The 26,869-nt window shown below is 34.7% G+C and overlaps 1 protein-coding gene across 1 annotated transcript; it reads right to left on the bottom strand.

The window, feature by feature from the left end:
• LOC149527934 (uncharacterized) lies at positions 1–26,869 on the bottom strand. The gene is made up of 2 exons (XM_089811164.1): positions 26,758–26,869; positions 1–629 (listed from the first exon to the last, which is right to left on the bottom strand). Exons 1-2 carry the CDS (start codon positions 26,867–26,869, stop codon positions 1–3), a joined length of 741 nt encoding a protein of 246 aa, XP_089667290.1.

The raw sequence follows: 26,869 nt of genomic DNA, 5'->3' as shown, positions 1-26,869 counted from the left end.
CTAACGAAAATAGGACATATGCCTCCTGTCATTCCTTTTAAAATTAGCAATGGCTTCTTTGACATTATCATAGAGATAAGCCCCCTTACAGAACCCCTTCAGCTTACATAACTCAGTATCCAAACTATCATCCTCCTCCAATAGAGTTACCAGAAACCCATTACAAGGATGATGTTTAAATGCAGAAGCATCACAGTCCACAATCACAACATTCTTCACACTTACATATTCCATGTTCAAACCCTTATTCAGAACACCAATATCCTTACACAGCCAATAATCTTGGCAAGAGTCTCTGTAAAGTCTGCGGTTGAGATGAAAACCAATGTCCAGCTTATGAAGAATAGGATCTACCAGTTCCCGAGTATAACGAGTATAGAGAACAGTCTCATAGTTTTGCTCCAGCTCAGCCAAAAGATTGTCCAAACCAGGCCTCTTATTTACATAAGTCATGCAAAGCTCTGCAGAGATACCGACCAGAATAGTGAAATCATGCTTCATAAACTCCTTGCTCCTCTTCACCAAAGTGTTCATCAACTCTAGAACAATAATATTCTTTTGCGGTGCTATTGCATGCAATTTACGTTGACGTGCACATAAAAACTCATACTTCAAATTGTTACAATCACCTACAAGAAATACACATTTGAATACATATAAATTAATTCAAGATATTACAAGATATAAATTTAAGTTAGTCTATTAATTCTAGAGATCAATGAAACCCTAATTATTAAGGATGAAGGAAAAAAATGACAAGTAGAAAACTAAATGCAAAACATTGTGCAGGTAAAAAGAATTTTTAATGTTATTCCAACACACCTATGGCCAGATATATTTTGATAGTCTCTCTCACATCGCAGGACAACACCGCAATGATGGAGAGATCTCTAACGCAACACAACTCTCGATCGTTCAAGTGCTCAAAAAATGGTTTCATGGGGAAGGCATTTTTCGGATGAATTTTATAGCTTGCCAGATTATCGTCCACAATTATGACATTTTTGAGGTCTCTTTTGAGGACTGTGATGTCTTTAACGTAGCCATCTTTGTTAGAGAGGAGGAAGGAGTCTCTGTAGAGGCAGATGTCTATGTTGGCTTTGTGAATAATGTTGATTTGTAGCTTGTCGAGAATGGCATCTACGTATTCTTTGGTGGCTGAGGTGAATATTATTATCTCATAGTTTTTTCTTACCAGTTCTGCCATCAGAAGGTCTATTGTGGGTCTCTTCTGTACGTAGTATGTGATTGCCCTTGGCGCTGAGTGCTCCTAATGGCCTCTCACGGAGATTGTGTAGTCATATTGGGGGATGAATGTGGAGCTTGAATAAACAAGGGTGTTCTCCAAATCTAAGACTATTGTTTTCCATTTGGGCTTCTCATTCTTGTTGCTGACCATGAGTTTGTATGATGAGTGCTCCATTTCTTACGGTTTTGCTATCTCAATCAATTTCAAGCTATCTTCAATGGTGGATGGGTATTCTATGCTGACATGAAACTCCAGGCTTATGTTCATATGGATCTAAATGTTATGTTTATATTGATCTAAATGATAGGGTGATTAGTCACAACCCCTCCTAAGTATTTCCAATACCAATATCTATCATTATGTTAATAAAAATAATAACAATGATTCGAGCATGTTAAGAAACATGTACAAATATATAATGCTTTATCTTGTTTTACTAAATTTTACCTAGATTGAGAATTGTTTCTTCTAACGTGAGAATACTGTGTTTTACAAGGAGCAAATTTTTAAAAATTAGGGTCTATTTGATTGGGGGAATAAGAATATGGAATAGGAATACACATTCTGGAATTGTTATTCTAGAATAAAAATAAGAATACTTATTCATTTTCTTGTTTGGTTCAGTCAAAATTTGATGGGAAATTATGGATATAAAAATTTATATATTCTAAAATAAATTCACAGAATTGCAAATGCTCATTTTTGGGCTAAAATTACAATACATATTCCTATTTACTATTCCCATTTAGTACACCCAAACAAAAAATTTGAAATTTTAAGAATTTACATATGCTTAATCCACTCATATTGCAAATAGGAATTTTTAGGAATAATGATGATAATCTAAAATGTCAAATGATGTGGAGGTATTTGGAATTGGAAGAGATTTTTACTATATATATAAAAAATTGAGACTATAGTATATATATATATATATATATATATATATATATATATATAGATATGTATATATATATATATATACATATCTATATATATATACATATACATATACATATATATATATATATATATATATATATACATATACATATATATATATATATATACATATAAATATATATATACATATATACATACATATATACATATATATACATACATATATATATACATACATATATATGTATATATGTATGTATGTATATGTATATATATACATATACATACATACATACATATGTATGTATGTATATATATGTATATGTATATATATATTATATTTAATTTATTATTTTATTAACTATAATGGATAGACATGTTTCATGAGGAGACATGTCTCTCGATTTGTCATTCACTATATATATATATATATATATTAGAGGATATTGATGCATTTGAAAAGAATATACCAAAATGTTAATGCAATTACATTTGCAATTGATCCTAAGAAATCAACATGGTATCAGAGCCCAGTTGCAGATGTAAATTGAATAAAGGCTAGAGAAAGGGCACAAATATGACCTATACTTCTATTGCAGATACAACTTGTACGTCTAAAGCATATACTTTTATGGCTCACCAAAATAACTCTTAGCTTTAGAGGGATCCTCTTTGAATGGTGGTTGGAGCCTCCATGTTGATGAAAAGACGAAACCTCCATGAATACAGAACTAGATGAACGATTTCTTGATTGAGATATTAGAAACAATGAAAGTACTCCAATTTTTTTAGAAAAGATGCCACTTTCAAGTTCGAGTCACCCATTTGGGCCATGCTTTGTTTGTGGGTACTAGAGAATAGTAAGTGGGGTGACATCAGGCTGGGATGGTGTACGTAAGAGTCTTCAGATCCATTGCTCATCGTAATACATCATGCATAGAAATTACTTAAAGGTGAGTTTGGAAGTTATGACGTACTAAGGAACCCTTAATTGTTCACTATCTTATGTAAGACTAGACATGATCCAAGTGGCCATGTAATGTTGCTTCTAAATTTCTTCGCTACTACGCCACTCAACATGCTCATAGTGGCACCCTTCATAGTAATTGATCACCTTAAAATTATCAAACCTCTCCTAAACCTTGGCAGATGAAATAAAGATCATAGAACTATTACGAGAAGCTAAGGATTGGGTAAGTTGGTTATCTCTACAACACACATCACCGATGGATATGAGAAAAATGAAGATGAATTGTGCCTCACCTTGATCACAAGAAACTAAATCCACAAAAGATTAGTTTTTTCTTACATGGATAAATAAGGAGATTAGTACATGGATAGTTCAAGACCATATAATAAACACTGAAGCATGGTGTGAATCACCAAATATCAAGAAAGAGGAACAATATGACAAATGTCAATTTCCTCCAAGATGCCAATGTCGGATAACCCGAAAGGATAGGCTTACCTCATACATATTAGGGCACTTGATTTGCATATGATATAAGATATATCCTTAGTGGTTAAAGTATGAGTATATTAGATGTAGTTAACTTAAATCATATATATATATATATATCTATATATATATATATATATATAGGATTAAAATTAATTATGAATTTAGTATCAAGTTTTAATGTTCTTATTATTATTGAGAATAATTATTAAAGGTATTATTATTATTATAAGAATTATGTGCCTTGATGTTTTCCTCCAAGAATGTTATTGTAGGAAAAGGAAGATTGATTTCAAATTTAGACGGAGATTGGTATTCAAAAGGAGTTTTCCATTTCAATAGATACAACATTGAAAGAGAGAGACAATAGACAGAGGAGATGGTTTCATTAACCTTTAGTGATCTTGGATGTATTGATTAAAAGGGAGTAGATTGTATTGAAGATGGATTGTCCAATAATCAATAAAATTATAGAAGTCAAGAGCATTGTAATTCTATTTCTCAGAACTATATGGGCCTACCTATGTATATCACGAGGAAGTGACTACTTCCAAATGACTATCACTTGTATTTGTAGAAGTTTTTGAAAGGTGATGATCTTCAATTTAAGTTAATCTATTATGATGGATATCTTACAATTTCTATGCAGATCATGATAGATTATACTTTGCATGGTGGATGTTTATATGGTACACATTATGCAAATGTGAGTGAACATACCTTATAAATGCTTTGAGTACATGGTGAATGGTATGCAAATTGATGTTCAGAAGGCCATTACATAGAGTACTTGGTGAATATCTTCCAACATGACATTCAGGAGGCCATTACTCAAAAGCACCTAGTGAATGTCAAAAGAGTTGACATTAGAGAATGGAAAAAGAGTTGGCTTTCTAATAGGGTAAGTGGACCAAGTTGTGGTGCCAAAAACATGACACCTATTTTTTTCTAGTTTTACAAAATGCATACGCACTATAGCATGTATGTGCTTTCTAAAACAAAACAAAATTTAAAATGGGCTACAAACCCATTCCCCATTTCATTTTCACTCCATTTTGCAAGGATTTCATAGCCATAGCACATACATGAGTTGAAGGAATTGAAGATTTTCACCACCCGCCTCCTCAAAATGCCTCCTCGTCACCAAAGTTAAAGATCAAGATCATGCCATATGTTTTCTACCCTTCTTTTTGCATTGTTTTATATGTTTTTGCATTGTTTTGTAGTTTTTTTTCAATTTTTTTTTAAATATGTTTATTTATTTAGATTGCAATTGGTTTCATAGTAGGAAATGTGAATAATGAACCGAAAAGTACCCAACAAGATCAAAACCAAAACCTTCAACAAGATCCAAAGGAAAACCCTCCACAAGATGAGAATCAAAATCCTCCACAACAAGAACAAGAAATTTTGCAACCTGCACTGATTGGAAGACCTCCTCCTGGCACATAAGACAACATAATAAATGAAATAGAAAGAGGGAAAAATGAATTACAAGCACTCATTGGTAGGTTGAAAGCTTGTGGACTAACCAATCCAATAAGAGGACAATTGGCATCCTCCCTTGAGTCCATTATGACCCATGTATCTTCTGTTAGTGGTTAGTTAGATATTTGGTGTGTTAAGAGGGAGGAACAAAAAAATATTATGCAAACAAATTATCATATCAAGATGTACTATATATATATATATATATATATATATATATATATATATATATATATATATATATATATATATATATATATATATACACCAAAAGGTAGCATTTGTGCATTGTTTAGAAAGCCTGGTGAACAAAATATTGTTAGAGAGACAAATAAATGGTTCATCATCCATTGGTGCATACATGATGGTATTAGAAATAATTTTTGGGATAGATGGTGAATGATCTTTGATGCCCCTCCCTGCAATAATCATGAGGTCCCAATGTATTTCTTAAGGAAATTGTATTATGAATTTGTCCTTGGGGAGATCCCAAATTATTTTGATATATTAGAATCTTAGGGTAGAGGTGGGATGTCATCATTTGAGAGGCCAGGGCATGTCATGACCCTAATGTAGTTAGGGCATTTATTGTCAAGCCACAAGGTGAGCATGTGATTATTCCTTCAGTTGTGAAGGAACATGAAGAGGCTACCACTCTAGGGACTATTAATGCTTTGACACAAACCCTCATTCATTGCACAAGTCCATTAGTTGAGGAAGAGCCTTCTATGCATCGTAATCACATGTGCACATCATGTAGATCCTTATGCACATTTGGCAGTCATGCTGGAGATACTATGGATGATGGGCTAGTCATTGATCAGTTCCTGAATGAGAAATTTGGCATTGATGAATAGGTAAATTACAATTATAATAAACTAATTTGATTACATTTCATATGTATACTGAATGACTAATTAATTAGCATGTATTGACATTGTTCAAAATTTAGGGTCAGAGAGTGTTGGTGGCCCTAGTAGAGATCCCCCAACCCCATTTTTCATCCCGTCGACAAGTCCAAAGGTATGTATCAATTTAATAATTTAAATTAATACATATATTTATTAATTAACTATATGAAGGATTGACAAAAAAAATTATGCATGTGCATCACTTCTCTTACTGGACCATCGATATTCACTAGGGACTTTGAGCCTAGGTGTGATATGAGCTTTGTAGAGGTACATTTGTTTCATGTTAATTTAATTAATTTCATTATATATTTTTTATGTTTCATGTTACATGTAATTGTATTGTATGACATAAAGCTCTTGACATCTGGGACTCCTCCTCATCTTCGGCAGTCCATCAATCATGGAGTGGCTACAACTATGGCTAGTTTAGAGCCATTGACTGAGGTATGAAAGAATTTTCTTGGTTCTAGTTGTTGTTTATAATAGTTAGTATCAAAATTTCTAATTTTATTTATAAATGATTATATTGATTGAATTTTTGTAGGGTCTTGTTACACTCAATCATCAGCGAGCTTTGAGGTGGACTTGCATAGTGACTATTTGATGGTGGTAAGAAAATAATTAATTTTGTGTGTACATATATTTGATTTCAATTTATAATAATTATTGATTCATATCTACTTTGTTTGCATCAGCTTGAGTTAGAGAAGAGCCTAAACAAGAGGATGAGCGAGCATTTGAGGAAGATCCCATCATCTCCCTCCACACAAAGATCAAAGACCTCGAGAGATTTGTTTCCTTCCCCTCATGGGAAGGAGAAGAAATAGTCGATAGACACACATGTATAGGCATCAATCGACATATATATTGGATTTTATGTTAGTGGACATATTCGATATACATTTGATGTCTATATGACATTTTATATTTGGTGTATGACATATATTTGATGCATGACATTATTAGACTTATGACATTATTGGTGAATATATGATATGTCTGTTCATGTATGACATAATTGGTTATCATAATATATTATGTGTTTGTTAATGTATGACATTATTAGTTATCATTTTATATTATATGTTTGTTCAAGTATGACATTATTGGTTATCATAATATATTATATGTTCATTCACGTATGACATTATTGGTTATCATAATATATTATATGTTTGTTCATGTATTACATTATTGGTTATCATAATATATTATATGTTGTTCATGTATGACATTATTGGTTATCATAATATATTATGAGGTTGCATGGGTACTTTTACCCACACCCCTGGTACTTGTACCCACATACCCAAGTATCAGGTACACATATCCCAAGTATTGAGTACTCGGTGGAGAGCATCATCGCTAAGAACCTTGATTGAGATTTTTGAATTATTTTTTTCAGTTTTTTGTTTGTGCATCAGCTCATTGGTTATCAAGCTTAATTCAATACCTTATTAGTTCAAAACTTTGATAGAATATTGATTAGCAATAAACTTTATCACTTTTCAAGTACAAGTTTATCATTTCCAATATGTCATCATCATATGTTTTATGATCTTATTCATGTTTAAAGTTTTTCTTCTTTTTTATTTGTTTTCAATCTTAATTCAATATCTAATCAGTTTGAAACTTTGATACAATATTGATCGACAATAAAGTTTATCAGTGTTAAAGCCAAAAATTTATCATTTGCAATATGTCATTATCATATGATTTATGATCTTCTTGTTCATTTTTAAAGTCTACCTTCTATGTTAGGCATCTAAACATGAATCATAAATTATTATTACAAACATTTAACAAATTTGAAACTGAAAACAATACATTACACTTGTAAACTTTATTACTGTTCTTGATTTGAAAAATTATTGTCATGACTCATAAATTCAAGTTTTCTATAAATATAAAAGTATAATTAAAAATAAATTTTGGCATACCCAAGTAACCCCCTCCCCTATTATAAAAAATAGTTGTACCTATACCTTAAGTACCCCAAGTACCTCTGTCCCCATGCAACCTTGTATATTATATGTGGATCTTGGTATTCTCTCTACACCTATGTGGTCTATAGGATCTCTTGCTACTTAGGAAATCCCCTGACCTTGCCCAACTTCATCACTAAGTTAACTGATCCAAACTTGCAGCATCACTCCTTTACTCTTCTAGGAACACTATCCCTCCAAAGGTTTTATAGATCTACTAGGGTATCATAGAACTCCCCAGTCCAACCAAGGTTTCCATGATGTCCTAAGATGTTATTGGAACACTTGTACTATTATTGAATGGATAACAACAATGGATTTGTGTTTGATCTCAAGATTTCTTCCAAAAGGGCTACAAGGAGAGCCCCTAATTAGGCCTTCACCCAGATTTCTAGGGCCAATAACTCCTTTGTATTATGATGTAGGAGAATCTTGGGTTGCCTTGTTATCCTGCTCATTTTGTTCACCTAGTAGTTCCTCCATGTGCCTAGCAATCTTTCATGTGCCTAGCAATTCCTTCATGTGCCTAGCAGTCCTTCATGTGCCTAGCAATTCTTTCATGTGCTAAGTTCTTGTAGCATTCCTTCATGTGCCTAGCAGTCCTTCATGTGCCTAGCAATTCCTTCATGTGCCGAGTTCTTGTAGCATTCCTTCATGCACTGAGTTACCCAGTGGATGTCGAGTGATTCTTCATGTGCTGAGTTACCCAGTGGATGCCAAGTGATTCTTCATGTTCCGAGTTACCTAGTGGATGCCGAGTGATTCTTCATGTGCTGAGTTACCCAGTATATGTTGAGTGTTAGTATTTAGATGTGATTTTGTGAGCTGACTCGCATGATTTATTTCATTCGTGACATTTATGTTAAGATCTTTTCTTGGGATAAGTCCAGACCATTGTTGGTTCGGCCTTCCTCTTATGTAATGTTCTAAAATGTTCTATAAGCCATTTTGGCAAGTATAAATAGAGAGTTTAGGCATAGAGCTAAGTAATTTTTGCCGAAAGAAATTTTTTGAGGGAGTAGAATTGAAAGTGCAAATTTGCTATTGGATCTTTGTAACTGAATGTATTAAATTGGCCATAACCAAGAAGGCCTCAGAGCTAGGCATGTATGAAGATATTTTGATCAATCAATATAATTATTTTCATCTTCTCCTCCTTTGGTTGTTGTCCATTTGTGTTTTCTTCCATTGTGTTAACTCTTGCAGGGTGGTTTGGATAGCTGGGGGAGCCCTTGGCCCTAGTTATTCACCCCTTGCCTATGTCAGTTGGTATCAGAGCTTGAGGTTCGTCCTTGTGGAGATTGGATCATGTAGAACCCTAATTTGGATTTGGTTCTAGGGTGGAAGATCTACGGATTTGAACTATAACTTGTAGAGGATTACGATCTTGCAGGAACCTAATTTGTAAAGATGGTTCATGGTAGAGGAAATAATATTGATAATGCTATATTAGATTAGTTGAGAAAAATTGCAACTAGATTAGATGCTATGGAGACATCCCAAAGGAGAGGAGCACATCTTGATGATGTAAGTGATGATGAAGCAGTAGCACCAAACCATAATCCAGAATCTGAAGGAGATCAAGATGAGGAAAGATTGTTGAGAGTATTGTCTAGAGCGAATTCAAAGCCTATTGTAGAAGTTGTTCCTTATGATGGAAAATTGAATACCAATGCTATGGTGGATTGGATCTCTGATATGGAGAATTTCTTTGAGTATGAAAACACTCCTGATAATAGAAAGGTGAAAATAGCAGTCACTAGGCTGAAAGGTCATTCATCTCTATGGTGGGAGCACTTGCAAAGTGATAGAAAAAGAAGAGGAAAGTAGAAGATCAGAACATCGCCAAAGATGGTGAACAAGGTAAAGAAAAATTCCTTCATGTTGATTACCATGTTAACTTGTTAAGAAAGATGCAAAATTTGAAGCAAAAAGACATGACTGTGAAAGAGTATACCGAGGAATTCTATAGACTGGACATTAGATCTAGACATGTGGATGATGATGTTGAGAAAATTGCAAGGTACATTAATGGATTGAGATCTGGAATACAAGATGAAATAAGTTTTGTGAAGTTGGAAAGTGTAGAAGAAGCATACTAGTATGCCTTGAATGCTGAGGAGATCTTAACAAAGAAGCATGAACAAAGACAAAGAGGTAGAGGTGGTAGATTCCAGAGAGGCAGAGGTAGATCTTATGGAGAAAGTGGCAGATCTGACAGTTCTATGCAGGATAAAGGAAAATCTGAATGGAAGAATGATGACAAAGGAAAGACTGAATGGAAAAGTGGTAATTCTTACTGAGGAGGCACTAATTCTTACCGAGGAAGAGGTAATTCTTATTCTAGAGGTGGATCTCATGGTAATTGTTTTAGATGTGGTAAAGAGGGACATAGATCTTTTGAATGTAGATCCTCTGAAAGTAGACAAGGTAATAAAAATGCTATGATTCAAGAGGATGATGAGGGTTCACCAAGTGGACCTGAGGCTGGAGAAAATTTAATGGTTAGACGAACCTTATGCAATAAGGGAAGTGATGGGGAACCTATTTTAAGGAGAAGTCTTTTCAAGACAAGATGTAAGATGGCTGAAAAATGTTGTAAAGTGATCATTGATGGTGGAAGTTCTACAAATCTAGCATTAGAAGAGCTAGTTACAAAGTTGCAATTGTAGAGGCTGAAACATCCCAAACCTTATCATGTTTCATGGAACAAAGATGAGCATCAGATATTGGTAAGTGAGCAATGCCTTGTGAAGTTCAAAATTGGACATTACTTTGATGAAGTTTTTTGTGATATTATGCCCATGGGTTGTTGTCATATTTTGTTGGGTAGACCTTGGCAATATGATAGATATGTTGTACATGATGGAAGATTGAATAAATATACTCTTTGGGTAAATGGGAAGAAATAAACATTGTTGCCTTTGATTGAAGTTCCAGATAAGGTTAATTGTACTACTATAAAATTTGCATAGTTAATGGGAAACAATTTGAAAAAGAAGTGAAAAAGAATCAAGCTTGTTTTGCTATAATTCCAAGAAAACCAAGTTTTGTCAATGAAGACTGAGTGCCAAAAAACAATGTTAACCGAGTACCAGTCAGTGGTGACCGAGTGACAGATGGTAGTATTGACCAAGTACCAAAAGAAATTCTAGAGTTATTGAATGAGTATAAAGACATTATTATTGAAGATATTCCTAATGGTTTACCTCTAGTAAGAAGTATAAGTCATTGTATGGATTTGATCCCTAGAGCTAGTTTGTCAAACAAAGCACCATATAGATTGACACCTGCAGAGAATGAAGGACTTAATAGACAAGTGCACGAATTGTTGCAGAAAGGTTTGATCAAAGAAAGCTTGAGTCCATGTGTTGTACCTATTGTATTAGCACCTAAAAAGAATGGAGAATGGAGAATGTGTACTGTTTCCAGAGCCATTAACAAGATAATAGTGAAATATAGGTTTCCTATGCCAAGAATGGATGACATAATAGATTATTTGAGTGGAGAAAAGTATTTTACCAAGATTGATTTGAAGAGTGGCTATCATCAGATCAGAATCAGAGAAGGTGACAAATGGAAGACTTATTTCAAGACAAAAGATGGTTTGTATAAATGGTTGGTTATACCTTTTGGTTTGACTAATGCGCCTAGTACTTTCATGAGGTTGGTGAATGAAGTTCTGAAAAGATTCTTGGGTAAGTTTGTGATTATTTATTTGGAAGATATTATGATATTCAACAAGATGAAGGAAGAACATCTTGAGCATATTAGGCAAGTATTGCAGAGGTTGAAAAAGGAAAAGTTGTTGATTAATCTAAAAAAGCGTTCTTTTATGCAAGAAGAGATTATGTATTTGGGATTTGTGATTTCAGCTGATGGTTTGAAGATGGATCCTGAGAAGGTTAAAGCAATTTTGGAATGGCCTACACCTGAGAATGTAAGTAAGGTAAGATAATTTCATGGTTTGGCTAGTTTTTACAGAAAGTTTATAAAGAATTTCAGTGCTATTTATAATGCTATGACTAAAACAATGAGGGGAGATAAAAAGGAATTCAAGTGGACACATGGAGCTGATAAGAGTTTTGAGACTTTGAAACAAAAGGTTGTTGAATTACCTGTATTGGCTTTACCTAATTTCAACAAAGTATTTCAAGTTGAATGTGATGCAAGTGGTAATGCAATAGGAGCTGTATTAAGTCAAGAAGGTAAGCCTGTTGGTTTCTTTAGTGAAAAGTTGAATGATGCTAAAAAGAATTATTCTGTGTATGATCAAGAGTTTTATGCTATTGTTCAAGAATTGAAGAAGTGGAGACATTATTTGATGCCTAAGGAGTTTGTGTTGTATACTAATCATAAAGCTTTAAAATACTTGGAAAGTCAACATAAATTGAATCAAAGACATATGAAGTGGGTTGAGCATTTGTAGAGTTTTACATTTTTAATCAAGCATAAGAGTGGAGTTACTAACAAAGTTACTGATGCATTAAGTAGAAGACGTTCTTTTTTGACTTAAATGAAGGTTGAAGTTCTTAGTTTTGATGAGATGAAAGAGTTATATGATGCTGACCCTGATTTTTTTGAGGCATGGAAAGAGTGCAGAGCACCAAATCTAATAGATAACATAAGTAAGTATGATGAGTATTTCCTTCAAGAAGGTATCTTGTTCAAAGGTATTCAGTTGTGTATTCCTAGAAGTCCTATGAGGTTGAATTTGATTAAGGAAAAGCATAGTGGTGGATTAGTTGGACATTTTGGAATTGATAAGACATTGAGTTTACTGAAAGAGAAATATTATTGGCCACAAGTGTATAAGGATGTTTAGAAATTTGTAAAGAGTTGTGGAGATTGTCATGTTGCAAAGGGAGTGAGTTAAAATATTGGTTTGTATACACCTATTACTATTCCTGAGAAACCTTGTACTGATATTAGTATGGATTTTGTTCTTGGATTGCCTAAAATGATGAAGGGGTATGATTCTATATTTTTTGCAGTGGACAAATTTTCTAAGATGGCTCATTTCATACCATGTAAGAAGACATCATATGTAGAGCATGTTGCTCAAATTTTCTTTAAAGAGATTTGGAGATTGCATGGATTACCAAGAAGCATTATTTCGGATAGAGACAGTAAGTTTGTTGGTTTTTTTTGGAAGACTTTGTGGAAGAAGATGGGTATTGAATTGAAGTTTAGTTCTACATTCCATCCACAAATAGATGGACAGACAGATGTTGTGAATAGAAGCTTGGGTAATTTGCTGAGATGTTTAGCTGGGAATAAACCCAGTAATTGGGAGATGGTATTGGCCCAACCTTTATTTGCATATAATAATTTGTGAATAGGAGTATAGGGAAGACACCTTTTGAAATTATTACTAGAATGCATCCTTGAGGTATATTAGATTTGAGAGATGTTGCTGGTGAAGAAAAGAAAAGCACTATAGGAGAAGAATTTGCTGATTTTATGGAGTCCTTGCATAAAGAAGTGAAGTTGAGGTTGGAACAAAGCAATCAGAAGTATAAGAAGAATGCTGATCAGTCTAGAAGACACTATGATTTTCAAGTTGGTGATGAGGCGATGGTTCATCTAAAGAAAGGATATTCCTAGTTGGAACATATAGCAAGTTGAAGATAAATAAATTTGGACCTTGTAAGATATTGAAGAATTGTGACAGTGGTAATGCTTATGAAGTGGAGTTACCCGATGACATGGATATATCTCCTATATTTAAAATTGCTAATTTGTATAAGTATCATGAGTCAGAGGATGAAGTTGTTATACAAGATGATTATCCTAAGAAACAGAGTGAGGAAGTTGAACAGATATTGGATCAAAGAGTTGGCAAGAGTACAAGAGGAAAAGATTACTATGAATATTTTGTGAAGTAGAAGAACAGACTTATTGAAGATGCTTCATGGATATTTCAATTTGAATTGGATTCAGCTCAGGTTGGGACATCTCAATGATTCAGAAGAATCATTTCTTTCAACCCCGGTTGTCTGATGCAGGAGCATCCTAGGTTGCCTTGTTATCCTACTCATTTTGTTCACCTAGTAGTTCCTTCATGTGCCTAGCAATCTTTCATGTGCCTAGCAATTCCTTCATGTGCCTAGCAGTCCTTCATGTGTTGAGTTCTTGTAGCATTCCTTCATGTGTCGAGTTACCCAATAGATGCTGAGTGATTCTTCATGTGCTGAGTTACCCAGTGGATGCCGAGTGATTCTTCATGTGTTGAGTTACCCAGTATATGCTAAGTATTAGTATTTAGATGTGATTTTGCAAGCCGACTCGCAGGATTTATTTCATTCGTGACATTTATGTTAAGATCTTTTCTTGGAATGAGTCCAGAACATTGTTGGTTCAACCTTCCTCTTATGTAATGTTCTAGAATGTTCTGTAAGCCATTTTGGCAAGTATAAATAGAGAGTTTAGGCTTAGAGCTAAGTAAGTTTTTTTGGAAGAAAAGTTTTGAGGGAGCAAAACTGAAAGTGTGAATTTGTTATTGGATCTTTGTAACTGAATGTATTAAATTGGCCATAACCAAGAAGGCCTCATAGCTGGGCATGTATGAAGATATTTTGATGAATCAATAGAAGTATTTTCATCTTCTCCTCCTTTGGTTGCAGTCCATTTGTGTTTGCTTCCATTGTGTTAACTCTTGCAGGGTGGTTTGGATAGCTGGGGGAGCCCTTGGCCCTAGTTATTCACCCTTTGCCTATGTCATATTAGAGTTTCAACAGCTCTAGCATTAATAAATAATTATTCATAGGACCCATGCTCAAGGATTTTTAGGGTCTCAAGGTGCCTACAGGTCGTACAACAAAAATAGCAAAATTGAGGGTTTGGTAGGGTTTTCTTGGTTGTCTGCTATCTCCACTTTTAAGACACCTTCCACACTTCATCAAGAATCCTCCTCCATAAGTTAGAACCTCCTCAAACCCCTGTTCAATCCCTTAGAAGGGAAATCCTTATTCTTCAAGCTTTTCTCTCAAGAGATCTTTCTTTGCTGATAGTCCCTAGTCAAGCATTGCCTAGCTCACCTAGGGCCTAGTCAAAGAATTTTTTTCATTCACTTTCAGGGCCCTTGCTTGCATAATTTAATACATTAGAGTCTATATCCTTGAAATCTATAAGACCATAGAATTACAGTAGTGGAGATAAGACTAACAACCCTTTCATGATATACAACTCCAAAACTGGTAGTAGACAAGAATCTTTGAAGAAATTTACAAAACCTTTCAAAACTTGGTCAGAAACTATAAATAATGCATGGAAAATGGAAAAAAAATAATAATACAACTACAACATGTAACAAAGTGATAATAGCCATGTGATTTTCCTCCAAACAAGATTCAAATCTAGTAAAATCTATGCTAAAACAGTCACAATCTACTAAATACATTCCAACAGTATGGATTCCTACAAGAAATGAGTTGTCAACCCTTGATTAGGGTTCCTCCAAGCATAAATAGGTTTCTCCTTTGGTTAGAGATAGGTTTTAGGGATTTTTCAAAGCTTCTTGACAATGTAGGTCTTTTAGCAACAATTGGAAAAAGTTGCTCAACAACTTGTAAAAATTGCAAGCAATTTTGGGGCAATTTTTATTGCTCGAGTAGTCTTGTTTTGACTGACATTTCAAGACTATGCTATGCCTTTCCAAGACATCCTTGGGAGTGAAAATTTTACTATCTTCCTTCACCTAAGAATCCCCAAACTCATAATAACATCCCTTCCATAAGGTGGCAGATTTACATAACATTGCATTATTCATGCACTTTGGTCTTCTAAACAAGTCCACCTAAAATGCAATAAAAACACCTAAGTCAACCTTCCCCCAACAAAAAGCTAAGAAGGGTACCAACCCAGAGTCAAGGTACCATTCTCACTAGATACCAAAGAGGAAACTTTAAGACATATCCTAGCTTGGACACACAAGCATGAGCTAAATGTTCTTATTATATTCACATACTTCTTCAAAGAAGTTCATCACACCAAAAATGATAATGTGGGAGCCTCGAAAGGGTTCACCTGCACCACCTTCCAAGATATTCTTCAACATCCTATGAGTTAAAATAATCTTCTAACATCATATGACTATATTTTCTTTGCAACAACATGTAATTTGTTGATTTTCAGACAACTCTTCACAAAGGGAAGTGGTTATGTTTCAAACCCATGAAATGACTATTAAGACAACCAAGAAGATCATTAACATCTTCCACTAACTCCATTTAGTGATAACATGCAACTATATAAGGTGTAATGACTCTCAAAACACTTATTCAGTCAACTTATTAACAAAAATAATAAAAAAAGGAAAATTGTTAGGACTAAGGCAATTTGGGTTTATAGGTAACCTCAAGTTCCTTGACCTTACAAACAAGGATTACCTTATTACCATAAAAAAATAACATGTTCAAAATGATGTGTATGATCACCCCTTTAACTTCTATCAAGAGTCTCCATCATTGGATGAGATGACATATCCAATTGCCACCATCAAAGATCGCTACCCTATGGAATTTAGTGACTCATAGGGATGATTCAGTTCAGCCTCCCCCGAGAAAATTTGAGCACTCAATGAGATGGGACAAGCTTGGGTCTAGTGTTTACCTAGCCACCTAAAGCTAATAGAATAGATAGTTTGATCCTACGAAAAAAGGTGAGAGAGATTTGGTAGTTGGCAACTTTATACTAGCCAACAATACAAGTTTCAACATCACCTGAGATGGCATCACAAAATCAAAATAGAGTATGATCACTAAAAAGTGAGAGAGGTTATTATAATTTTTTGCAACATGGTCCGATAGCACCTAAAATCACATCCATACCTTGCATGAGCTCTGAGATATACTTTGACAAAGATCACTTCCCTATGGCATTTAGTGACCCTTAGGGATGTTTTGGTTCAGCATTCCTGAGAAAATTCAAGTGCTCAATGGGATAGGAAAAGCTTGGGGCTAGGTTTTACCTAGCCACCCAGAGCTAACAAAATAGAAAATTTGATCTGACTACAAATGGTGAGGGAGATTTGGCAGTTGGCCACTTTGTACTAGCCAACACTACAAGTTTCAGCATCACCTGAGATGGTGTCACAAAATCAAAATGGAGTAAGATCTCCAAAAAGTGGGAGAGATTATTCTAGGTCTCTGCAACATGGTCCTATAGCACCTAGAATTGCATCCATATCTCACACGAGCTCTAATATATGCCCTGTCAAATATCACTACCCTATGGCATTTAGTGACCCTTAGGGATGTCTTGGTTTAGCGTGCTCGAGAATGTTCAAGCACTCAACAAGATGAGACAAGCTTGGGGCTAGGGTTTACCCAGCCACTCAAAGCTAATAGAATAGATAGTTTGATCCCATAAAAAACAACGAGGGAGATTTGGTAGTTGGCAACTTTGTACTAGCCAACACTACGAGTTTCAACATCACCCGAGATGGCATCAAAAAATCATAAAAAATTAAGATCTCCAAAAAGTGAGAGAGATTATTGTAGGTCTCTGCAACATTGTCCTATAGGACTGGAATCACATCTATACCTCACATGAACTTTGAGATATACCCCATCAAACATCATTGCCCTATGGCATTTAGTGACCCTTAGGGATGTTTTGGTTGAGTGTGCCTGAGAACATTCAAATGCTCAATGGGACTAGATGAGCTTGAAGCTAGGATTTACCCAACCATCTAGAGCTAATAGAATAGATAGTTCAATCCTACGATAAACAGTGAGGAAGATTTGGTAGTTGGCAACTTTGTATTGGCCAACACTATGAGTTTCAGCATCACTTGAGATGGCATCACAAAAATAAAATGGAGTACGATATCCAAAAAGTGAGAGATTTTATTGTAGGTCTCCATAATATAGTCCTATAGGACCTAGAATTGCATCCATACCTTGCATGAGCTCTGAGATATGCCCTATCAAAGATTGCTGCCCTATGGAATTTAGTGACCCTTAGGGACATTTCGGTTTGGCATGCTCAAGAATGTTCAAGCACTCAATAGGATGGGATGAGCTTGGGGCTAGGGTTTACCTATCCACTCGAAGCTAATAGAACAAATAGTTTGATCCCATGATGAACGGTGAGGGAGATTTTCCAGATGGCAACTTTGTACTGGCCAACACTACGAGTTTCAGCATCACCCAAGATGTCTTAGCAAAATCAAAATGGATTAATACCTCCAAAAAAGTGAGAGAATTTATTGTAGCTCTCCACAACATATTCCTCTAGCACCTCGAATTGCATCCATATCTCACATGAGCTCTGAGATATGCCCCGTCAAAGATCACTGCCCTATGGCATTTAGTGACCCTTAGGGACATTTCAGTTTGATGTGCCCAAGAACATTCGAGTGGTCAATAGGATAGGATGAGCTTGGGAGTAGCATTTACCTGGCCACCTAGAGCTAATAGAATAGATAGTTTGATCCCACGACAAACAATGAGGGAGATTTGGCAGTTGCCAATTTTGTACTGGCCAACACTATGAGGTTCAACATCACCTGAGATGGCATCACAAAATCAAAATGGAGTAAGATCTCCAAAAAATGAGAGAATTTATTGTAGGTCTTCACAACATGGTCCTATAAGACCTAGAATCACATCCATACCTCACACAAACTCCGACATATGCCTCGTCAAAGATCACTGCCCTATGACATTTAGTGACTCTTAGGGATGTTTTGGTTTGGAATGCCTGAGAAAATTCAAGGGCTCAATAGGATAGGATGAGATTGGGGCTAGGGTTTACCCAACCATCCAGAGCTAATAGAACATATAGTTTGATCCCATGATGAATGGTGAGGGAGATTTGGCAGTTGGTAACTTTGTACTGGCCAACACTACAAGTTTTGGCATCACCTGAGATGGTGTTGCAAAATAAAAAAGGAGTAAGATCTCTAAAAAGTGAGAGGTTATTGTAGGTCTCTGCAACATGGTCCTATAGCACCTAGAATCACATCCATACCTCACATGAACTCCAAGATATGCCCCATCAAAGATCGTTGCCCTATGGCATTTAGTAACCCTTAGGGACGTTTTGATTCAGTGTGCCAAAGAATGTTTGAGCTCTCACAAGGATAGAATTAGCTTGGGACAATGGTTTACCCAGCCACCCAAAGCTAATGAAATAAATAGATTAATCCCATGACGAACGGTACTAGAGATATGAGTAAGATATGTATGCGTAGGCCACTTTGTGCAAGATATGAGCAAAAGTTGCTAGTTAGGCCAAATTGAGTCTTTTTGAGTTTTTGGTCAAGATAGCCTAGGATTAGGTGTTTTCAATTTTTTTTTAATAGTTTGGAACCTTTTCCAAGTCCTAGAAGTGAAATCTATTGAACTTTGCATTAGTTGAACTTTTTGTGCAAAATTGCAAAAGTTGTAAAAGTTGCTTTAAAATGAAAATCTAACTGGAAACAATCTAACCTTTAAAAAAAAAATTCCCATGCTCATATACACAAGCATGGATAGTTACAACTTCCCAAACTTGCATTTGCAACTTTTTTGCAAAAATTACAAAAGTTGTTCAAGCAACTTTTTGAGCAACATTGCAACTTTGCATTTATAGGACTTGGGATGCTAGGATACTCAAGTTGGGAATTATCCCTCAAATTTTTCATCAAAATATATTAATGATCTTAATAGAACAACAAAAATCTCATTTCCAACTTTAAATGGAGACTTCAGCTTAAATGGAGATTGTTAGTTCCCAAGCATGTCCCAATCAAGCAGATGACTGGTTTACAAAGCAACTAGTAGGAAACGAGGTCATGGAAATGAACTCAATGCTCAATAAGTTTTTAAAACACTAAATAACTTATTTCCAAATTCTCGGCACTTCACCAATTCCCAAACTCTTACCATTGACAAATCAACACGCTACAAGAGGTCAAATCCTTCATGGTACTTGACCTAGGGCTTGATTGGAAAAATAAAAAAAGACATCCTCTAGTCTTGAAACCCTAGAATCTTAAAAAAGACCCTACTAACTTTCATTTCCCAAATGCACATGAAATTTAAACCAAGGAAATTGTAGTTAGATGCCCATTTTTGCTGTGTGCACCAAAATGTTGTCTTATAAACCTAGTTTCACTAAAAATACAATAACTTGAGTTAGATAACATGTAGAATGACAAGAGTAGAAGAAAAAGAAAGATTATTCAAAGATCTATCTCAAAAATTTATCACATCTAGTATAAAATTCCATACATTTTGTGCAGCATGAAAACAATAGTAAAAATGACTCAAAAACTAAATTGCTTTCTTTACAACTTCTTCCAATCTCTACGTTAATGTCCTCCAGACCTCAAAAATGAGGTATATATATCTCTTATATATATTTAAATGGTTAGATCCAATATTTTAATAGTTATAACCCTTTTCCCACTAAGTTGCAAATTTGAGCAACTTTTACAATTTTCAACAATGCAACTTTGCACAAAAAGTGTAATTTTCACATTTTTCACTTGATTCCACATCTAGGACTTGGAAAAAGTTCCAACATACCTAAAATTAGATATAAAAAAATTATTCCTAGGATTTATTGACCAAAAATATTAAAAATCTTGAATTTTCCTAATCAGCAACTTTTTCTTATAAATTAAATAAAGTGCCTTAAGCATACAAAATGGTGTCTTTCTTTGACAACCATGGACTTCTCATTAAAGGGTTTTTTATTCTATCCTAAGTAGGTAAAAAAAAAATGAAAACTAAAATATTTAAACCAAGTTCCTTGGTGCTATGCACCAGTAACATACCCCAAAACATGAATGAAAAGAGAACAATGACCATGGACATAGTGAGATTGGTGAAATGCAACAAAAAAAACTCTTTGTGTTTACAAGTTTGCAATAAATGGCATCCAATACCCATACTACCACACTTAGGTCCAATTTGATGTTTTCATTTATTTAGATGAAGTTTTGTAGATAGTCATTTTCACATTGTTTCTAATGTAGATCTTACAACCTTCTTTCACCAAAAGCTTCCTAAGTGCCTAGTAACACCCAACCCACGGCAAGATGCCAATCAGGCTTACTTTCCTTTACCCAATGCTGACCACTATCTCTCCAAGTGGACTCCACTTTTCTAAGGTCTTTCCCCTTCTATGGGGCTCTTAGAAAACTTGGGTCAATTGTAGGTTTTAGGGACACTAGCCCTCAACTAGGCCAAATAAGGAAAAATGTGAAATTTGGTTTTCAAACTCCAAACTTAGGCTAGGACCAACATCACTAGGTTCATACCACAAAGATTCATGAACTTTTAGGGTTCTAACACCCCCAAAAGACCAAATTTCCAAAATCAAGCCTAGAAATCCTAGTAGGTCAATTTTTAGTTTTCGATGGCTGACTTCCAAACTTTCCAAATTAGGTATCAAAAAAATTCTCTTTTTAAATACCCTTTACCAGGTTCTTGAAGACTCTAAAATATCTTGGGCTGAACCTACCCTAGCATGTCCTAACTCCCACTTGGTTCACAGACCTAATAGGTCTAATTAGGTTGGCTTTCCAAAGCAAAGGTTAGGATATGGATTCATAGAACCAACACAACTACATGAAAATCTTCCTCCGCATACCACATCTCCATTTCAGCATTTTCCTAGGTTAGATTAGTTGGTTTGGAAGTCTAATCACCACTTCTCCTACAAATCTAGGCTAAACACATAGGGATGTTCAGCCTAGGGCTGGTTGGTAAAAATATGAAACCTTCTCCTCCAAGCCTAAAACTCTACCATATTAAAGTAAACTCCCCTAACTTGCATTCCTCTAACTGGCATTAAACTCCAACCATGCAAATTTCCCAAAACACTCAAATTCAGCCCCAAACAAGCAACTTGAACAAAAAATGCAATAACTTGAACAAATGGAAAGATAAATCCTTCAAACCAAAATAAAATCAAACCTAGTTCATCAAGCTATCTGACCATGTCAATTGATCCCTTCTCCCAATCTATACAGTTCTATACAACATAGAAAAATAGTGAAAATGGTAGAAAATTAGAGTTTTATTCATGCAAATGTTCACTAGTCTGTACCATCATGTTGTCCTTTCCATGTAAAACATATTTAAACATGTCCTCTATGTCTTCAATGGTCATAACTATATTTCAAATCGTTATGCCAACATACAACCATTTTTGCAAACATATTTCAAAGTTGTCAGCATTTTTGCAATTTTGCTTGACAATTTTGACAATTTTTGCAATTTTTGACAACTAACTTCCTATACACCTAGGGCTTGACCAAATGACCCTAATGACTATTAAAACCTTCTAAGGATCACAAAAATCCTATTTGCATTTAAAAACAACCAAAATTGCTTATTTTTGACCCATTTGTACAATTTCACACTCTGGCTTATAATGGCACGTAGAGCCCAATTGACCTTACAGTTTGGTCTTGTTACAACATTCTTATTAATGTTCCAAATCCAAAAATAGGACCACTATCCATTTGCCTTGGTGCCCTGCACTAGTTTCCTTCAAGCAAAATGATGTAACCATCCCCTTTCTATTCTAACTATGACTTGGGGATGGAATATTAAAATATATCATAAGTAATTATGCATACTAATGCAGGGAATAGTTAGAGGATGCAGATGATCATTCAACTAGACAAGTTTTGAGTGCTTGGGTGCATAAAAATGCATTAAATTTGATGCCATAGGTATAGTAGCGAGAGATCTGCCTAAAGGAAGCCATCGTTTTATGTAAAATAGTAAAATTAGTCATCATAAACATGGTGTAGGATCAAATAACAGGTCCTGAAAGTGATTTCTTGGTTAGATTTGAAGAGGCCCTAATTTTTGGCCTTGTTTGTTGAGGGTTTCATAAAAAGCACATATAAAAAGTGTATGGGTTCAATCCAATTGAATAATCCTCACTTTAGGTTCATATTAAGATACTTTACCAAGTTTTATGGCTGGGGGATAATTATTCCATATAGTTCCTTTGTAAATGGAGAGGTTTTTATGATTAAAAAGTGGCCCATAGTGTAACAACAAAGACTTGGTCCAAAATAACCATACCTCATATTTTGATATGTTATAGAGAAGAAAAATGGGTATCCTAATATTCAATGTATTAACTTTATGTTATGGAAAAATATGGAGAAAATGCAAGAGGACAACATTTGAGGGCTAATTGGGGGCTTGTAGGCCTAGTAGGTTGGGATGATTGGTTTACCTTAGAGATAGGCTCTTGGTATTTTGAGAGCTAGTTATTTCCAGGGTTTATTATGGTATTCAAAACCATTATATTAATAAGAAGTCTTTGGATAGTTCATTTACCTGATTTGGGAAACTTAAGCCTTAAGGTTGCATTCGAAAACCTTTGTCAAAACTCTTTGTTTAGAGTATTTTCTCATAGAAGTTGTAAGGGACCATCTTGCTCTAAATTAATTTTCCTACAAGTTTCTATAAAGAAGATATGTAATCATATCCTAAAGAATTGGTTGGAAGTGTAGAAGAGATACAATATGTAATTGGGTCCTAGAGCTACCTTACAAGTTGTAAGTTCAATACATGTTCATATGTAGTCAAGTCTCAAATACTTAACTATGATTGTTTTAAGAGGGTGATATGAAATCAGGTATTGAATACTAGATTTTAGGGATGCAAGACTTAACCCAATGACATGTGAAGATGCTTAAAGAGCTTGCAATCAATTCCTGGAGACTTGATTATAATACATGCCTATCAACATAGAAGGATGACTTATTGGTTGGGTCTTAAGGTTTGCCAACCACTTAGGCATGAGAAAACTTGCAATCAAGTTTGTGAGACCCAATTGAATTTTGATAATGCATGTAACCTATGACTTTTAATTGATGTCAAGGACCTTGACTACATATGAGAACTAAGACAAACTATTCACATGTTGAGATTCAAATATCAACCTATACACTAGTAACTATAAAGATAATGCAAGGGAATTAAAGAAATAAAAAAGGGCCTAAGTGATGCAAGTGTTAGGGTACTAACAAGGTAGATTGGGAGAGTACAACCTACAAGAACAACCTAACAAGTTTTGACAGCCCAAACAAGGCTCAAGACCCCACACTTGCACCTTGACAACAAATATTACTTAATACAAGAAACCTACACCAGACATGGAACCAAGAACTTAGACTCAAGAAATGATGTTCTTACATTAGAATAGGCATATCGACTGGAATTGAAGACCCCAAACTGAGAAAAGGACATAGTTCCTTCATTAACCTCTTGGATTCCTAATAGCCCAAGGAATGAGACTTAGGAATACAACTTGTATGCTCAACATGAAAAGAAAATAATAACACCAAGATTAATTCCTATTTGTAATGTACTATCAGAGTCCAAACTTGAGAGATCACATTAGCAAGCAAATTGTCAAAACCCGTGGGGACAACATTTAGACACAAGGGCGAATTAGGCCACATTTACAAAGGAGGTACCATGTAAACATGTGATAAAAACATGAGACCAATTGGAGATGTTGAGGAATGATCCAAATATGTTTATTAACAAGTTATAGACCATAATATGGAATATTGAGGTCTTAAAATGTTGGGACAAAAGGATTGTGTATTGATGCATACAAGGTATATGTATCTAGGGCATCATGTTACTTCGTTATCCCTACATCTTATCACTTAAAAAATAAATCATCTTAAATTGCATTAAAAATACAAGGATTGCACAAAAGGCCATAATTTTCATATGGTGGAGTCTCACATTATATCTTGATTTCAATCAAAACCCTTGAAACCCTTGAATTTTGGGTTGTCGGCACTAAAATAGGAATAACTTGAGTTCTAAAAAGTTTGAAGACCTCCAACCAATTAGATTATAAATATTATTCAAAAATCAATCCAACCATACCAAGCATAGATCTCGAGGCATCTATACATGATAGTACCATGCAGAAAAATAGCCTAGAATGCAGAAAATAAGGTTCTTTTTATTGATTTCAATGCCAAAAATGTACAGTGTATCTTCCACCCACCTAAAATAGATATATGAAGGTATTCCCCAACTGATCCAATGATATTTGAAAGGTTGTGACTGTTGGAGGAAAGATTAGAAGCATTTTTACTTAGTTATGCAAAAAGTTGCAAAGTTGCATAGCAACTTTTGTACTTTTAATGCTTTTTTTACATTTTAGTGCCTAAAAGGCATTTTAACCATTAAAATGAGTCTAGATTGACCCAACACAACTAATAGACCCTAGATTATAAGTATATGCATTCAAATTACATAAATTGTGCCCTTGTGAGCTCATTGAGCAATGAGTTCATAATATACCCAAATTGCTAATGGGCCGCACAAAAGGGTTGACGCTGAACCTAAGAGGTGCAAACACCCTTATTTCATTATTCCATGTGAGAGTGCTCCTGCACCACTAAGAGAGATGAGCCACAGTGCAAATGGATTTTTGTGTAGATTTATACTTAATTCTTACCAAGCAAAAATCAAGAGCAACATATTGAAAGGTTATGTTAAACAAAAATAATATTGATGATGACCTTCAATCTACCTTTGAACCCTTTCAAAAAAAGTCAAATCTCAATATACTTTGTTATTTAAGATGAAACAATATGTGCATTGTTCAATTCACTTGCTTCATATTTTTTTTACTCTTTTCTATCCTCACCAATATAATTCAAACTTCTACTACATGCAAAATACTTTCTAACACTTCCAACTTGTTAAATGGGTTATCCCTTAGCAATTCCATGCTAGGGACTCTTCCCTAAGCTAGAGACTTATCCCTTATCTTTCTCGTTTCCCTATGGTAATATATGCCTTGAATTTTAGACTAATTAGTGACTCTTCCAAATACATTGTGACCTCCTACACCCTAGCTATCACACCTAGGTCTAATGACCCTTATTGATGCAAAGTACATAGCCTACTTCTACCACTTGGTTCTTAGACCTCTAAGGGTACCCAAACCAAATTCAAGATGATATCTTGGTTACCAACCTTTGCCAAATGATGACCTTTACTTATCTAAGTGGACTCCACCCTCCTAAGATCCTTCCCTTTTCCTAGGGTTCTTGGAAAACTTGGATCAAAATATGGCTTTAGGGACACTTGCCCTTAACTAGGCCAATTAAGGGAAAACAAGTAAAAATGTTTCAAGACTTAAAACTTAGACTCGATTCATCATTTCTATGAGTAAACCACTAGGATTCATTCACTTTCAAGGCCCCAACACCTTCAAAGGATCAATATCCCTAACTTAGGCCTAGAATTCCTTGTAGGTCAAAATTAAATTTTCCTTGGCAATCTTCCAAACTTTCCAAAGGACAAGGAAAATTTATCACCTTTTAAAATACCTTTTACCTAGTTCTTGAAGAATCAATGAATTCTTAGTTATCTTTGGATTAAAATATTACACAAATGTAAAAGATTTAGACTTTTAAGATAGATATCAACTTTAAACAACATATAAAATGACACTAGCTTTTTATGTAGAATTACTCCCTCTAATGAAAACAAAAAATAAGTTCTACCCAAAAAATAAACACATGAACTATCTAAACAAATTATAACATAAAATATACTATTTAGATGAAACCATGAATGATGATAATGTATCTAGATTGGCATGCACGTCATCATCAACTTTAACATAGAAATCAACATCCCATTTAGTGAGTGTTGTAGAGAAGTAGATCATGGTCTTTTTTGAGGGCTAATGGTAGCCTTCAACATGTTTGAGTCTAAGGAAATCATTATGCTTTGCATCTTCTTCTTCAATTACATGATCCAAAATGCCACCTAGTGTAGCATTTTGCCCAATCACAAACCTTATCACTATCCCCTTCTCCTCCTCCAACTTCTTCGGCTTTTCCCTTGCCATTCTCATTTCCCAT

Source organism: Cupressus sempervirens, chromosome 11 (assembly GCF_028749045.1).
Source record: "Cupressus sempervirens isolate cs-2001-9-10 chromosome 11, ASM2874904v1, whole genome shotgun sequence".
Lineage (NCBI taxonomy): Eukaryota > Viridiplantae > Streptophyta > Pinopsida > Cupressales > Cupressaceae > Cupressus > Cupressus sempervirens.
The sequence above is the reverse complement of the archived record's forward strand: the minus strand, read 5'-3'. Positions and strand labels throughout refer to the sequence as shown.